At 43.2% G+C, this 15209-nt stretch overlaps 1 protein-coding gene across 3 annotated transcripts; it reads right to left on the reverse strand.

The window, feature by feature from the left end:
- Positions 1-4002: 4002 nt before the first annotated feature.
- Positions 4003-11584, reverse strand: SLITRK4 (SLIT and NTRK like family member 4). 3 transcript variants are annotated; one of them, XM_029240960.1, is made up of 2 exons: positions 11541-11584; positions 4003-7043 (listed from the first exon to the last, which is right to left on the reverse strand). In XM_029240960.1, the coding sequence occupies exon 2, from the start codon at positions 6991-6993 to the stop codon at positions 4477-4479; it is 2517 nt and encodes an 838-aa protein (XP_029096793.1). In that variant the 5' UTR covers positions 6994-7043; positions 11541-11584; the 3' UTR covers positions 4003-4476. The 3 variants fall into 3 exon arrangements, with proteins under 3 accessions (XP_029096793.1, XP_029096792.1, XP_029096794.1); XM_029240959.1 differs by lacking the exon at positions 11541-11584 and adding an exon at positions 10699-11008; XM_029240961.1 differs by lacking the exon at positions 11541-11584 and adding an exon at positions 10201-10348.
- Between the last annotated feature and the right edge of the window lie 3625 nt (positions 11585-15209).

Below are 15209 nucleotides of genomic sequence, written 5' to 3' on the forward strand. Positions count from 1 at the left end.
GCCCTGTGCTCAGTACTCAAAAAGAACTAAAATGTCACACCATCACGTGATGTATTTCCTGTGATATATAAAACATTTAGGCCAGAAGTACTCATACGTGCTATCTATACTGTTCAGGTCTTCAGCATAGCTGGCTATAGAGCTAGACCACAGCAATGTTAATTTACATTCTCTCTCTGTTTCCCTCTGTCTTTCCATCTCTTCCCATAAGAAAACATGCCTTAAGTCCACTTTATTGGCCTGTTTATAATTTTTCCTGCCTTCAAATTAACCATAATGCAATTGGTTCATTTTTCTCAACCAAATGATGGATTGATGATTTTGGTCATCTTTGAAAGAACCAAATAAAAATCAGTCAACCCCAGAAATGGATAATTAACTGTAACCAATCAAGCTGGCTGTGGATTATAGAGGACCTGAAGTTTTCTAAAAGTATTCAAATAGTTAAGATTGAATAGTAATATTTGCTTATCTGCAGTTATGTCAGATTCCAACTGATTCATGGGAATGGGGAAGAATCAAAACATGTTGATCTTGGCACTGTCTGGCTCTTCTCCAAAGAGGCTGCCAGTGGAAAGGAATACAAATTGCAAAGATGTTCGAAAGGAAAACATCTCTTAACATAGATTTAGCAATTAAGTTTAACACAAACAGTATTCTAAAGCTCTGTGTCTTACCCTCAAATCTGGGTGTAAAGATCAATTTGGGTACTGCTTTATTTCTTCTGAAAAATAGTGGAAAGATAAATATATTTAACAAAGTGTTGCTTCAGAAATACCATTGTAGCAAACAATTTTATTAATACGTTCATAAAAATGGCATTTAATAAAGTCTCTCTAATACCTTGCTGTTATTAAAAGCAAACAAAAGTCATTAAAACAGTTCCTTTCTGTGATTTACATTAGCTTTTATAGCATTACTTGATTTTTTGTCTTATAAACTAACCTAAATACTAATAATCAAATCAGGGTAAAAACAATACAATGTGTTTTCTTTGCTTTATTTCAAAATAGTGATTATAAATACATTCTTAATATATTTTCTCCCCAGCTCTTTGGATGCGACAATAACAACAACAACAAAAAAAACTCACTGTGCTCATTTCAAACAATGTCAATGTACAAATCATGCAAAAGATATCATAGATTAATATTACTGCCATACATTTCTAGACGTGTTGTTATTTCTGCAATACCTGTTGATGTTACTCATGAGGCCATGCCCTGTATAATGTATGCATCCTTATGGCTTAAAGAAATTGTTTTTTAAAATCAACGAAAGAAAGCTGGTCTTGAAATGGTTTTCTTATTAATATATTTATTCACTTTATCATTCAGAATGGAAAACTAAATATAGAATATAAATTGACTTATAGACTTGAATCACCATATTTTAATAGCTGCTTTCTCATAAAATTACACAAAGATTTCCTTTTAAAGAATGGAATCTTTATTGATTTCATAAAAAAATAATTTAAAACTTGATTTATATTCCATGGACATATTATCTCCACCTCTTCACTGATTTCAAAGGATCTAATTGCCCTTGCCACCATTCTAACAGAGTCCAAACACATGATACAATGCCAAGAAGCCCATGATGTGTCAGACCACATTAGAAATGAGCTCTTCTTGGATTTTCTAGATTTAAATCAAATTTCACTAAAAATGCTGTACCGACATATAGATCATTCCTCAAGGGGTTAAACTAACTATGAAGGTTATAGTTGAAACCAACACAATGTAGATAACAGTATTTTAACTGCTCTTGTACTCAACTCAAAACTTATGCCTAACTACATTATCATAAAATGTACAAGTAGAACTAATGAGAGACAGATGTAAATTCATATATATTGTATAAGGTAGGCACAATGACTTCAGTTAAGGAAAATAGATCAGCCTTAACCAAGGATTTGTTACTGTCATTCACTTACAATTAGAACCTCCAAAGAACCACATACATTTAAATTACTTTTTCTTTCTTTTTTTTTTTTTGGAAAAGATGAACATTTATACCTTTCAGAAGAAGAGTATGAGATAGCCAATACGCTACAGCAAGCTTTGGGATGGAGGCAGGTACTCTTGCCATTGAAACCTCTTCAAAGCATCACCACACTGAATAAAAGTCATCATCCCAATGACCTATCATCCCCAGATCATGGATAGAGCTTTCCGGTTCCTCCCATAAGCACCTACTTAAGATTCCTCAATCCATACTTTATTGACAGAATAAACTAAAACTTTCTTTTCAGCTTTCCCATCTTTATCCTGTCAGTATGCATTAGGAGCCCTTTAATCCATGGATGCATGCAAGCATGGTAATGGCATATTAAAAGTTCTTATGAAATTGTAGATGCAAACAGGCTGTTGGGCACACATCTTCATGTCTTTTCTTTCAAGATCAGAAAGCAAGTATTTATTTATTTTTAATATTCATATAAAGTTTTCACATTGTCATGAAAATTAAAATTACACATTAAAGTTTTAAGAGCACCAGCACATACATATGGAGACAATTTATTTTGCTATTTAACAAAAATCTCCAAATTATCTATATGTATGCATGTACACCCAAACACACACACACACACACCTCCAAGAATGCCAAGTTGTTTGTTTTTTATCTCGCAACAAACACATAAAGCCCTGGAATTAGTCATTAATAAAGGGACTGCTGTTACGACGTTAACCATAATATCATTTTAGAAGCTGCACCAAAACACGTGCCACTTGAAATTCATGAAGAATGCCTACATTTACCTTCTTGGTCACCTTACTGATCAATACAGTAACTATAAAGACATGGAGCAGGAAAAATATACATATGCAGGCAGGCCAAGAAGGCAGTGTGTTTCAGGATGTTCCTTTGCTAATCAGGAGAACCTAAAAATATTAAAATATCTCCCATGATCAAGTGCTTCCCTCCTTTGACCAATTTTGACTTAGAAGTTAACAGCACAAGCAAACACAGTGGCATATCATTTGTACTTGCAGACTGTGAACTAATCTGAGACCAATGAAAGCATTTTACAGTGTGGCTTTGATAGCCACGATCACCATGATGTTTACTGTTCTACTTGATTATCTGATAGTAGTCAGAATGATGAAAGAACAGGATACTGATGCATACAAGATATAACTATTAACCTTACTCATTAATTTTTTAAATATTTGTAGTGAAAACTATTTGAATTCAGTTCATAGAATCCTGAAAAGCAAGACAAGTGATGGCAAATGACAACTGCCCCACACACAGTCCATAAAACAAAGGAACCTATTTTAAAATGCACAGTTGGTAACAAATCTGAAGATAATATGCTAAATTCTCAAGAATAGCACAGAACTATTTTTTTGTACTTTTGTTTTTTGTGTTTTTTTGTTTTGTTTTGTTTTTAAATGATACCTGATCACAATGTCCAGAATATTTCTGTACACATAAGCTTCAGTTTCAGTTTGGTATATTTTTGCTGTCTAAATGTATACTTATTGATAAATTCCCTGTGATCAGGAAAACAAGTCAGGCATATTAAATACAGATTAAGGAGTACATATTTTCCTATTTAGTATACAAAGTACTTCATAAATATGAATTATGTTACAAAAATAGCTTTGGGTGCGCTCACACGGTAAGCACTTTGCTAATTTTGGACAACCTTTAAGGATTGTGGGTATTTCACATAACTGAGAACAAACTCTAATATTAGTTGAATTTGAGCCATGTTTAATTCTGATAAACATCACGTATTTCTTCAGATCACCGCAAACGCTAGGTAACTCACTTTGATTTCTTTTTTCTCTTTTAGGTTTTATGTCTAGACAGGTAATGCTTAAAGTGTTCAAATTTATTTTATAGTTATATAATGCATGGTATATTTTAAACAAATATTTGCACAATTTAACATTATAAATCCAGCAGTTTCAAGATGCAGGGCATAAAGGTTACCAGTTTACAAATACTATCGAATGTTCTCTCTTGGCATGCTTTTTTTTTTTTTTTTTAACTTTTCAGAGAATCTTTACACAGAGTTGTAACAATGCCACAAATCAAAAGGAATATTCCAGTTCCACCAACTGAATCTACGTGCAAGATGAAGGACCCAGCTGAGGTACAAACACTGGTACAGTTTTCTTGAGTTTGCTTTACAGAGCACAAAGAGACGAAGGTTTTGCATTGGGGTACAAAACAGATTTGCCTCTTGAGGTTAAATTCAGTGAATTATGTATATAAAGCATCCCTTTGGCAATAGAGTTTGCAGTATCCCCACAGGACTCCACGGTATAGGTTTTATGTAGTAAAATCTATTAAGGGAATTCTCTTCTACGGGACACATCTTTGCAGCTACAGTTAATGAGACACCCTTGGAAACACCTGCCTCTATGCCTATTGATAATATAGTATTTGGAAGTTAGAAGTCAACAAAAGGCACTTTCATCATTAAATAAATGTCCTCTGTAGGAAGTAAGATTGCATGACCTAGATCTTGTTCAAAGCTGTCTGCTCCTCAAGGACCTGTAGGTAGTCGGGGGAACTCTGGAGTTTTGCCTTCAGTTCAAAATACTCGCTGCTCTTCCTTTGCTCCACAACTATTTTACTGTGGTTGCCGCCTATCAGTGACTTCTTGTTTTTTTTGTCTTGTTGTTTCTCAGGATAGCGGATCTCAAAACCACTGACGCCTATGCTATTGTACTCCTTTTTGCTTTCGAGAAAATTCTGAATAAACACATTGGAATCCCTGCTCGGGAATAATTCGTCCAGCTCATCGATGGTGCTCAGTCTCTTCCTGGTATCCACGTGCAATACATCTTTCTCCTTGTCAGGGACATTTCTCATCATGGCTTTCTGGCCTGGAGGATCAGAAAACATAAACCCGGTTTCGGATTCTTTCAAGCCACAGGTGTGGCTCTTGCTCATCTGCTCTATGGTTTGTGGAATGAAAGCTTCTGTGACCAGTCCGTCTTTTTTGTTGGTTTTGTGGTCGTGTTTTCTCAGCTGCAGCTGCATGGAGCTGCACTCGGGGTTCCCCAGGCCTTCGTGCTTCACCGTGGGCTTCTTGTTTCGTCTCAGCACGAAAACAAGAAGGCAAAAAGCAACAAACACAGTTAAGATGAGGACCACTAAGATGCTGAGGATTAAAATTGACAGAGGCACTGGACCACCAGGAGGACTGCGAATGGGCCCCAGCTGGGTGGTGAATGTAACGGCAGGTGCAGGGCTTGTGAAGGGTGCCGATGGCTTGTTTAAGAGCTTGGGACATAAGATTTCATTTTTGAGGGACTTCAGTTCGATGTTGGCAAACTGCACGGGTGTCTCACACTTCAGTTCTTTCATGACAATCCCATCTTTCAGCTTCTCCAGCCACAGCTTTAATGCCACCAAGTCACAAGTGCAGTCCCATGGGTTGCCCTCCAAGTCGATCTGCGTAAGAGACTGCAGCTGATCCAGGACCCCGCTGACAGGCAGGTACATGAACTTGTTGTTCCTCAGGTTCAGTCTAGCAAGGGGTGCTCCTGAGAAAATGTACACGGGCAGGCTCTTTAAGAGATTATTATTTAAGTACAGGAGCTGCAAGTTTGGCATCGAGTCAAAGGTGCCCGCTAAGATTTCCTTAATCAAGTTGTATTCCAAATACAGATACTGCAGGTTATGAAGGCCTGAAAATATTTCGGGATAGAGTCTTTCGATCTGATTGCCATTGAGATACAGCCTGCGTAAATTCGTGAGATTGCGGAATATGTCTCCCTTGATCACGGTAATCTGATTGCTGCCTAAATGAAGCAGATCGAGTCCTTCGAACTCGGTGAAGTCGGAGATGTCCACATCTTTGATGCTGTTGCCGTTAACGTGCAACTTCTTGGCATTTAAAGGTTTTGGTATCAGTTCAGACATGGACTGGATGTTTTTCTCTTGGCAGTTGACACTCAGTCCCAGATCTGAAGGATGGGTTTTGCAGAAGCAAGGTGCTGGGCAAGGTGTAAGAGGGGGCACCCTGGTTTGGTAAGAGACAATCTGGCTGAGATTGCGGTTGGAGAGGGCTTTGCCTGCCACAATTCCAGAGATCTTGGATGGATTTGTCGTTTTCGGTGGTTTGGTCACCAACCTGTGTAAGGACGTTTGGGTGGTGTGACCGTTGGGAGTGGTGTAGCCATTTTCCAGCTGAGACGGAGGGAGGATTCGCACGTCAAAATCACTGCCTGTGCCCATGGGGCATAATTCTTGTTTGTTGGTTTCTTTTAAAAGCCTTCCGTATAAGTCACTGGGCGTTTCACAGATAGCTTCCCCTATGTAAATGTTATATGGCATATTCTCCAGCCAAGCTTTTAAAGGCAACAAATCACAGCTACAGTTCCAAGGGTTATCTTCCAGTTGTAATTCGACGACACGGCCTATGTGTTCCAGAACTCCGATATAGGGGAGCTTCTGGATTCTGTTCCCTCGTATATCCAGATGGGTCAAAGATGCGAATCGGAAAATATTATCAGGAAGGAAGGAAATCAGATTGTCATTAAGAATGAGAACTTTCAGTTTGTGGAGCTTATTGAAAGCTCCGCGTTCAATATACTTGATTAAATTGTAGTCAGCCTGGAGATACTCCAAGTTCTCAATGCCAAGGAAAGTGTCAGCTCGGAGAATCTTTAATTCATTGTTGTTCAAGTGCAACTGCTTTAATGCACTGAGCCCAAGGAAGGCTCCTCCCTCAATATTCTGCAGTTTATTATTTCCCAGCTGCAGGGATACTGCATGTGAAAAATTCAAGAATGTATTTGGGTAGAGGATATTTAAAAAATTGTTTTGGAAATTGAGGTGATAAAAATTGGACCAAGGGGGTTTCAGCTGATTTGGCCTGTAGACTGAAACCTTTTCACAGTTGACATATAGCACATTCTCAACTGACACGCAGGAACACACATTGCAAATTTCCACCGATATGTCAGAATCTGCATTTGTTGAAGAAATCAGGGCTGACAAAATCAGAAAGAGCCAAAGAAACATCTTCTTGCAATCAGCAAACAACTTTATGCTTCTGAATAAAGAGAAATAATCTAAAAAATAAAAAGAAAACATTTTTTTCAATGATCATTACTTGAAGAAGAATTTGTGCTTAAATCATACCATAGCGAACACATGGCTATAATAATTAGCTTTGTGTTCTTAAGGCACCCAAAACTCCAAGTATTCTCACTCGGTCAAACAAGAACTGCCAAAAATACCATACATTTTATTTCCGTGCCTGTAGTTTATACAAATCTTACATGTGCAGAACACACAACAAACAACAGGAAAAAAAGGTTGCTGATCATGCTTAAACCTGAACAATCTGAAAATAGTTTTTTTTTACTTGGACCACCAAATTTCACCCTTGAATCCAGACCTTAAGCTTCCTATTGGCGACTCAAACGACTGATCGCAGAACATCAACTATAGCACCACAAAGGAATTTCAATTTGTAAATGTCTACTCTCTAGGCTTCAGCTTGGTAAGAAGCCAGGCAGAGAAGACATTAGGGCCCTGGGTTCCATGAAGGATGGTGATGGGAGGACTGGGTGGCTGTAGAGGGGACAGTCAAAAGATCAAGATGGAAGAAACCCTAGAAAGATACTTGTCTGAGCTTCAGCCAGAGGTGAGCACATTGCCATGAATCAGTTCACTCCTGTACACTGCTCTACCCTGTAAAAAAAAAACAAACAAACAGAAAAAAACACAGATGACCCTGCGAGGTTCTAGAAAAATAACCAAGTAGAAGACGGCCAAATTTGAGTTTCAGGTAAATAAACTGTATCTAGCTTCCTGTCAGTCATTTCCCAAGCAGGGGGGGAAAATGCCTTTTGTCTTTGGGTCCCCGAAAGCAGGAGAGAAACCTGCTTGCCCCTGCACTGCCTAGCTGATGTCCAGACAGCCTTCCCACCCCCAAAAACTGGCTCTCCTGCTTCCCTGGCCCTCTCCCATTCCTCTGTGTGCCATTTTGAACCCAGGTCCGACTGAGCTTGGCTCAGATGCCGATCTCCTGCACTTGGACCACAGACCGCCACTGCTGATGAAGAGGAGTCCACACACTACAATCCCCGGCTGGCTTTATCTGCAGCGCCAGATACACTTAGCACAGCCCATGTTTGCCCTAAAATCATCAGTTCCCAAACACCCCTCTCCCAATATGACCACCCCCTGTCCCTGTCTACAACTAAATCAAGAATCACTTAGTGGAGTTTCATGCTTAGCAAATTAACCCGTGGCTGCCAATTCCTTCCATACTGCATGCATATACAAATATATGCGATGCTTCATGGAAAAGATTAAAAGGAACAGCAAGCACTGTGCATTTTACTGATGCAATTTTAGCCGTGTGAGTGTTTTCCATCTGGAATGGGAAGCTGGCCGCAATTTCAATATGGTTACCACCAAATATTAATTAAATAAATAAATCACTCAGGAACACACAATGAGGGAATGATACAAGGAGAGAAGTGTCACTCAGAAACTCCTTTGTTTATTTTGCCCACGAGGAATCAGCTAGTGGTAAAACCGAACATGCCTCAAGGTAGACAATTCGTTAGCCACGACCCACGAAGATTTGCATTTTGAGTAGTTTGGTTCGGAATACAGCCGGCACTGCCGAGATGCTCCTTGGCTGTCATATAGACGTGCATTTCCCCAATTCACAGTGATAGCTTGATTGGCAGTGCAGAAAGAAGTCATAATTTTAAAGTATGACATCATCCAAACTAACTTTCATTGTAAAATCAAAATTTCACATGCTCTTTGGCCTTCCTACAGATCTGGTTTTCAACAGCTACTCTGGTTCATTAGAGTCTTTTCTTGTTACTACCCCCGCCCCGCGCAAAGAAATTCAAAAGCAACCAAACCAAACCAAACACCTGAATACCTGAATTCAGTACAAAACACAAGAACAAGGAGCATCAACAGATCCGAAATTGCATAAGGAGCTGCCCTCCTCCTCGTCATTTCTACTTTAAGTAGCAAGAGGGGAAAAAAGCGCAAGGACGAGCTAGAAGTTCCCAAATGCAGCTCGCATGAAACAGAAGCCGCAGGCAGCTGGAGGATCAAGCAAGGGAGAGGGGGAGTCGATCCGCCAAGGAGAGAGGGGAAGAGGGACTGAAAGGACAAGAGACCAAGGAGAAGTGGAGAGAGGAAGAAAAAGAGCAAGGAGAAGGGAGCCCCCCAAAAGGGAAAGGGGCAATGAATGAAGCGAAAGAAACCTCATATTCACATGGTACCACTAAAACATGTACATTTTAAAATCGGAGGAGGGGGGAAGGCAAAAAGAAAAAAAGCAAACCCACAAAGTATGAGTTGAGTACCAAAAGCCATCTCTGGGGGTGACCAGGGCGGCCCGTCTCCCTATCCACCTCTCGGTCTCTTGCTCTCTGTGCCGCGCGGGACGCCCGGCTCCCACGGCCGGCCAGGACTGCACAAACCTGGCCTTACCACAAATCCGGCATCCACCCGAGCGCCGCGCCTGGCGCTCCGCTTCCACACGGAGGGACCCGGCCTGCAGGGGCCGACGACCGGGAAGGGTGGGCCGAGGTGGCTTCACCGGAGCCGGCACGGGAAACCTACGCCCTCCCGCCTAGGGCGCGCGTGGGGGGCTTCGCGGAGAGACGCGGTCCCCGCCGCCCCCTGTGCGCTACCTCGGGCCGGCAGCGACGCGGCTGGAGGGGTCGCCGGCGATGGCGCGTACCGCAATGTTTTGCCGCATCTCGGTGCCCGAAGCCAGCACGCAGCCCCCTCCCGGGTCCCGAGCCCGAGCGGCAGTCTCGTGAGCCGGGCAGCGGAGGCGGGGGGACCGCTCGGGATGTCGCGGGGGCCTTCAGCCCCGCTGCTCACACATTTCTCCGCGCGCTCCAGCCCCACAAGGGGCAGCTGCTGGAGTTTCCGTCGGTCTCTAATAGACCCGGGCGTGCGGTGGTTGAGGTGGAAGAGGTGGTCGGCTCAGGCCACGAGGGTGATGGCCACTGGGGCGTCACTAGCCCGCTTGTCACAGGCAGAGTGACCCCGCGGCTCCGTGGCCGAGAGCGGCGGCCCAGGCTCCCCCTTGCGCGCCCACCCCTACCCTTCCCCCAACGCCGGCCAGCCACATAATGCTGCTGTCACTAAGCCAGAAATCAGCTCAACATTCGGGCATCTTGCAAAGTCGCGCTGCCAGCGCTTGCCCGGCTTTGCAGGGCTTTATGAGTTACCCACCGGCCTCTCTCGTATTCCCTGTCTTGCCGGGTGCCAGCAGTCTCCGACCAGCTCGCGGGCCACTGCCTGGAGCCCCAGATCTACGTTCGCCTAGAGTGCCTGCGAGGGGGACGCAGAAAACAAAGCCCAGCCCAGCGCAGCGGCCCCGACAGCCCTCATCACCCTAGACAGGACACTTTCCCTGTCGCCCCGGCCGCCAGGGGGGCAGCGATGCTAAGGACACCAGATTCTTTTGGTCCTCAGGGACTTGCGACCGCGCCGTGGGCAGGCAAGCACGGCGCGCGGGAGGCGGGAGGTAGCCACTACAGTCGCTTTGGCCGCTCAGCTCGCCCCAAACCAACACGACCCAAACTAAAAATAATAAGCTACCTGCCCCCCTCCACGCGCACGCGCCCGCACAACACACTCACACACACACGCGCGCTGCCGGGCTGAGCTGGTGGAAGAGGCCGCGTGTGTCGGTGCAGCTCCCGCAGCCCCCGCTGGAAATGCACCCACCTACGGACCCCGGCGGCTCTCGCAGGGCCCTCCGCGCCGCGATCCGCGCTGCAGTTTCCACAACGGTCTATATGTGATTCGACCTCGAGCTTCTCCGCGCCCGCTTGCCCGTCAAACCCAAAGAGCAGCCCTCGCAGGCGAGCAGGCGGGCAGCGGCGCGCGCGCGCGCGCCCCCGGCCAGACACCGCGCGCGCGCACCCAGCCCCTCGCACACGGGCTGCACCTTTACATACAAGCGCTGATTCCCCGCCCCCGCCCCCCCCCCCCCCCCCGGGCACACACGCAAACCTACCTCCCGACACTCATGCACCTCGACCCCAGCACATTCCCGAGGCCTCCCCCAGTCCCCCATCCAGACACCCCCACTTGATTCCTCTCCTACCCACACATCGGGAAAAACAGCGCACTTTCCCCCCGGCATCCCCCCTCCTTTTGCCTAAAACACCCCCTAGGGAGGAGCGACCCCTTTCCTCCCGCGTAGAGACCCCAGCCCCCTAACTCGGGCGCGCCAGCCTCCATCCCCCCGCCACATACACGCACAGTCGAGTCCTTTCTCCTCCCCCAGTCCCCTAAGAACCAAGGCGCACGCACACACACACACACACACACACACACACACACACACACACACACACCCGGGGCGTTCCTTTGAGAGAGCAACCAAGAACCCCGGCAAAGCCAAAGAAACAGCGGAGAGCCTGGGGGAAGGGGGGTCGAGGGAGGTAGATAGGGGCGTCGAGTCTACGCGGAATTGAATAATTCCAGGATCGAGGGGGGTGAGTCAACAACAATGACATTCAAGGCAACAATCGCACTTGGGCTTTGTATCACGGGTACGGTACCTTTGGCTAATTGTCACCCCCGCAGAACAGAGGGCTCCGGGAATACTTCTTCGGTAAAGGGCGATCCTGGATGGAGCCTTCTTGGGACCAGTTTCCTGGGAGCCAGTAGTGTTCGCACTACTCCTACCTGTCTGCGCGTAAGGGGCTGGGGGCTTTAAGGCAAAAGTGTGAAGCTTTAGCCCAAAGTGAGACTATTTAGTGGGTTTAGGAGACGGGTTAATTCTCTGCACCTCAGGACTCTGCGAGCCTTCGGTGTGGAACGGGTTAAGCGTGGTTGATTAAGGGGCCGGGGGTGGGGAGAGGGGACAGGGATATAGGAAAGAAAGGTGTGGGACTGAAAGAGATGCCGCACTTGCGACCAAAAGAAGAAAAAAGAAAAAAATCTGCTTTAGCTACTGAGCATGCCCAGTTCCCAGCTCAAGCCCTATAACGGAGGCATTGTGAGCGTTCCACTTCTCCTGGCTTTGGTGGTGACTGGGAGGGGACTTTGGTTCGGGAGGGTGGCGGTGAATGAGAGACTTTAGAGAAGGGGGACAAGGTCTGGAGTTTGGGGGCTGCGCGGAAGGCTGTGGGAGGAGCAAAAGGAAAGAGACCTACGGGATGCCTGGGGGAGACAGAAAAAGAGATGAAACGGACTAAGAAAAGTCACTTCAGTAGCCCCGTCATTGTCATGTCTCTACCAAAGAGGCTTTAGCTGTTGAATCTCAAATATCCAGAGGTTGCAAATCCAGCGTGTGGGTTGTCCAGGCCCCATTTGTTAATGCTTCCACAGGAGGGTAGGGATATCCTGAGGAATGGCGAACATTTAAACCAGTTTCGTTCAGATAGTTCATTCAGTTAATAAGCCTAGTAAGCAAGCAGATGTACCTGTGGGGCGGGGGTGGGGTGGGGGGGGTTGGCCCTCATTTCAAACACCTGGCTTTCCTAACCACAAAGGCTAAGACGGTCGTTTCCTCCCCTTCCCCCAACCTTGCTGTTTTCATAGGTGCTCAGCTAAGAAAACTCTCTCTTTACTTTGTGTCTGTGGGAATAAACAGACACAAAGTAAAGAGAGCTAAGTTATAAATGGCAAGTATTTCCCCAGGACATTTCAGCTAATACTGCAGGGTCCGTTTCTTCAGGACCTATGTTCTGCCTAATCCACTTATTCAGATTGCAGTAGCTCCAGCCACAATACGGCGTACCCCGTACCCAGAAATGCTTTTGCTTAAAAATGAAAAACTCTTTAAAACTAGCAATAGCTTTGAAACCAGCATTTGGCTGTCTTCCTGAACTCCTACAGTTAAACATTTACCATAATTGGTTGATGTTTAAAGGCCTCAAATCTAGACCAAAAATTCCAACGAGCAAAGGATTTATTACAACATTTGTGGATACTGTCCTACCTTCTATAGTATCAGTAAGATCTATTCATATATGTTTCAGTTTTTTCATTTTTGTCATTTCACGGGGGCTGCCTTCCGGATATATTCATGCAAATGTTTGCTTGGCATGGCATGTATACAGAGATGTACGTACAATATTTAAGTGAATATTTAAATAGATATGGATATATACGCATATTTCTTTATGACCTTGGTAAATATTGCATCTTTCATAAAGAACCCTTCCCCCCCCCATTGGCCTTAAAATTTTCATCATCTTCTCCTTTAAAAACAACCTAGAAGCAGAAATCGAGTGGGCAGCAATGGTAAAATTTCCTGTGTTCAATAGTAAAATCTATCATGAAATAGCATGGCTTAAGGAAACACTAAAGGATCCATCCATAACAACGTATGTACTTGTACAGCTCCTCTTAGTAAGGTGAAATTTGTTTCCTCCATAGGTAGCAGCTGCAGTATGTTGAAAAATCCCTCTACTGCTGTACATTTGAACAAAACAGATCCTGCTAATTAAGAACTCACATTTGCATTATTTCGTATAATGCAATTTTAAAGTGGTAATGGATACCAAAACAGGTTGGCATTTATTCTAACTGCAAAGGATTCGGGAAGCTATAATATATTTTATCAGGGTAGGGGAATTGTTTGTCCTTTACTATAAATGTTAACAAGATTCAATAGAATGAGCAAAAAAATTTTACCTGAAAATGTAATGCACATTCCAAGTACCGTGATAGCTGAAAAGGCCAGATTTGGACAGTAAATATCAGATTACTTAAATGCCTATCTTTATTTAACTTTAGAAACTGTTCTGAGAGTCGACTATATTTGACTGCAATAACTGTGGAATGTTCTTTTTCATATAGGTATGGAGACAGAAATCTGAAAACAAGTACAACTAGAACATCAATAAATTACAATCAATAATAGCACTAGGAACTTAGTGATTAATATCCAGCTTATTAAAATGAATGCTTTAATAAAAAATAGTTTGCTGTTTAAAAATGTTAAAGGGGATCCTCATAAGAATAACATAGAAGTAACAGCTTCAATGCCTTCTGCTTTTTTTGCTTTCAAAATAGTTTAAAAACCCGGTCCGTTAGCCCTGCAGTCTCATTTCTGTGTCCTAAAACTACACTTGATATCCATAGAGAACAATAGTAAACTAAGGGAAATTTCTAGCTTAAAAAGGAAGCAAATATATAAGTAAAGTTTTAAGAAAACTCCAGTAGTGCTTATGGCAATCTGAAAGAAAAACAAAGTTGATGTTCTTCCCAAAATATATGAATGCGAATATTGTGAGACAGATTTGTAATCGCCTCATAGTTTTCCTACAAATGTTCCACCGTACTTAATCTTGGCTTTGCAAAGAATGTAACTGGAACCATAGGACTATGCTGATCTACCGTGTCTCCCTCCTTCAGGGCAGATAAACAACTGCACCAGAAACTTCACCAAGCTCCTGGATATCCTTCATTCCAAAGGCAATTTTAGTCAATCAAACACTTCCAATCAAAAGTGATTATAACACCAATAAAACTTGTCCCTAGTCATTAGTCTTTCACTTTCATTGTTTTCCTCATTTATTCTGCCTTGTCCTGCTGCTATTTAAAATCAAATGAGCTAAAAAAAAAAAAAAATCAAATGAGCTTTCATTTTGGTGTCCTGGTATCAACGGATCATTCGGTGTATCCTAATTTTGAAAATGTATTTATACTCTGGGAGTTAAAAAAAAAATTGTGAACTTAGCATTTCTCTAAGTGCAATACAAGAAAGTTCTTAGGATGTTAATAAATCTTCTGGAAAGAGACATTTCTGTGATCAACTAAGTTTAGAAGACGCTTGATTCAATAAAGCTAAACAATTCTTTTAAATTTGGAATTTCTCAGCAAATTCAATTATATTAAAAATGAATTCTGACTTACAAGGGGAAAGGGATAGAGCATGTAGCATTTCTCAAACTTATTTGACAATGGAATCCTTTTTTTTTTGGATCACATACACTTTGAGAAACCTTGTACTAATTGCTCAATTTTGCAAACTTTATGGAATTTAGGAGCTGAAAGGTAGCTTTCAGATCATAAACTAATCCATACCAGAGTAGCTACTATTGAGTCCCTCTTCTTCTAAGCCATGTTGCCTCCAAACATTATTTCATTTAGTTCTCTGAATCACACTACAAGGGAGAGATTCTTCTTCTTTAAAAAATGAGGTTCAGGGAAGTTAATTAATTTGCCCTAGGTCACACAGTAGCAAATGACAGTCAAGATTTGACCCAGGTCTTTGA

This window comes from Monodon monoceros, unplaced genomic scaffold (assembly GCF_005190385.1).
Source record: "Monodon monoceros isolate NGI ecotype Baffin Bay Population unplaced genomic scaffold, NGI_Narwhal_1 Super_Scaffold_22, whole genome shotgun sequence".
NCBI classification, from domain to species: Eukaryota; Metazoa; Chordata; class Mammalia; order Artiodactyla; family Monodontidae; genus Monodon; species Monodon monoceros.

What these genes read in the sequence shown, in the direction of transcription:
- SLITRK4 (XM_029240960.1), bottom strand. Translation starts at nt 6,993, where the DNA reads ATGTTTCTTTGGCTCTTTCTGATTTTGTCAGCCCTGATTTCTTCAACA.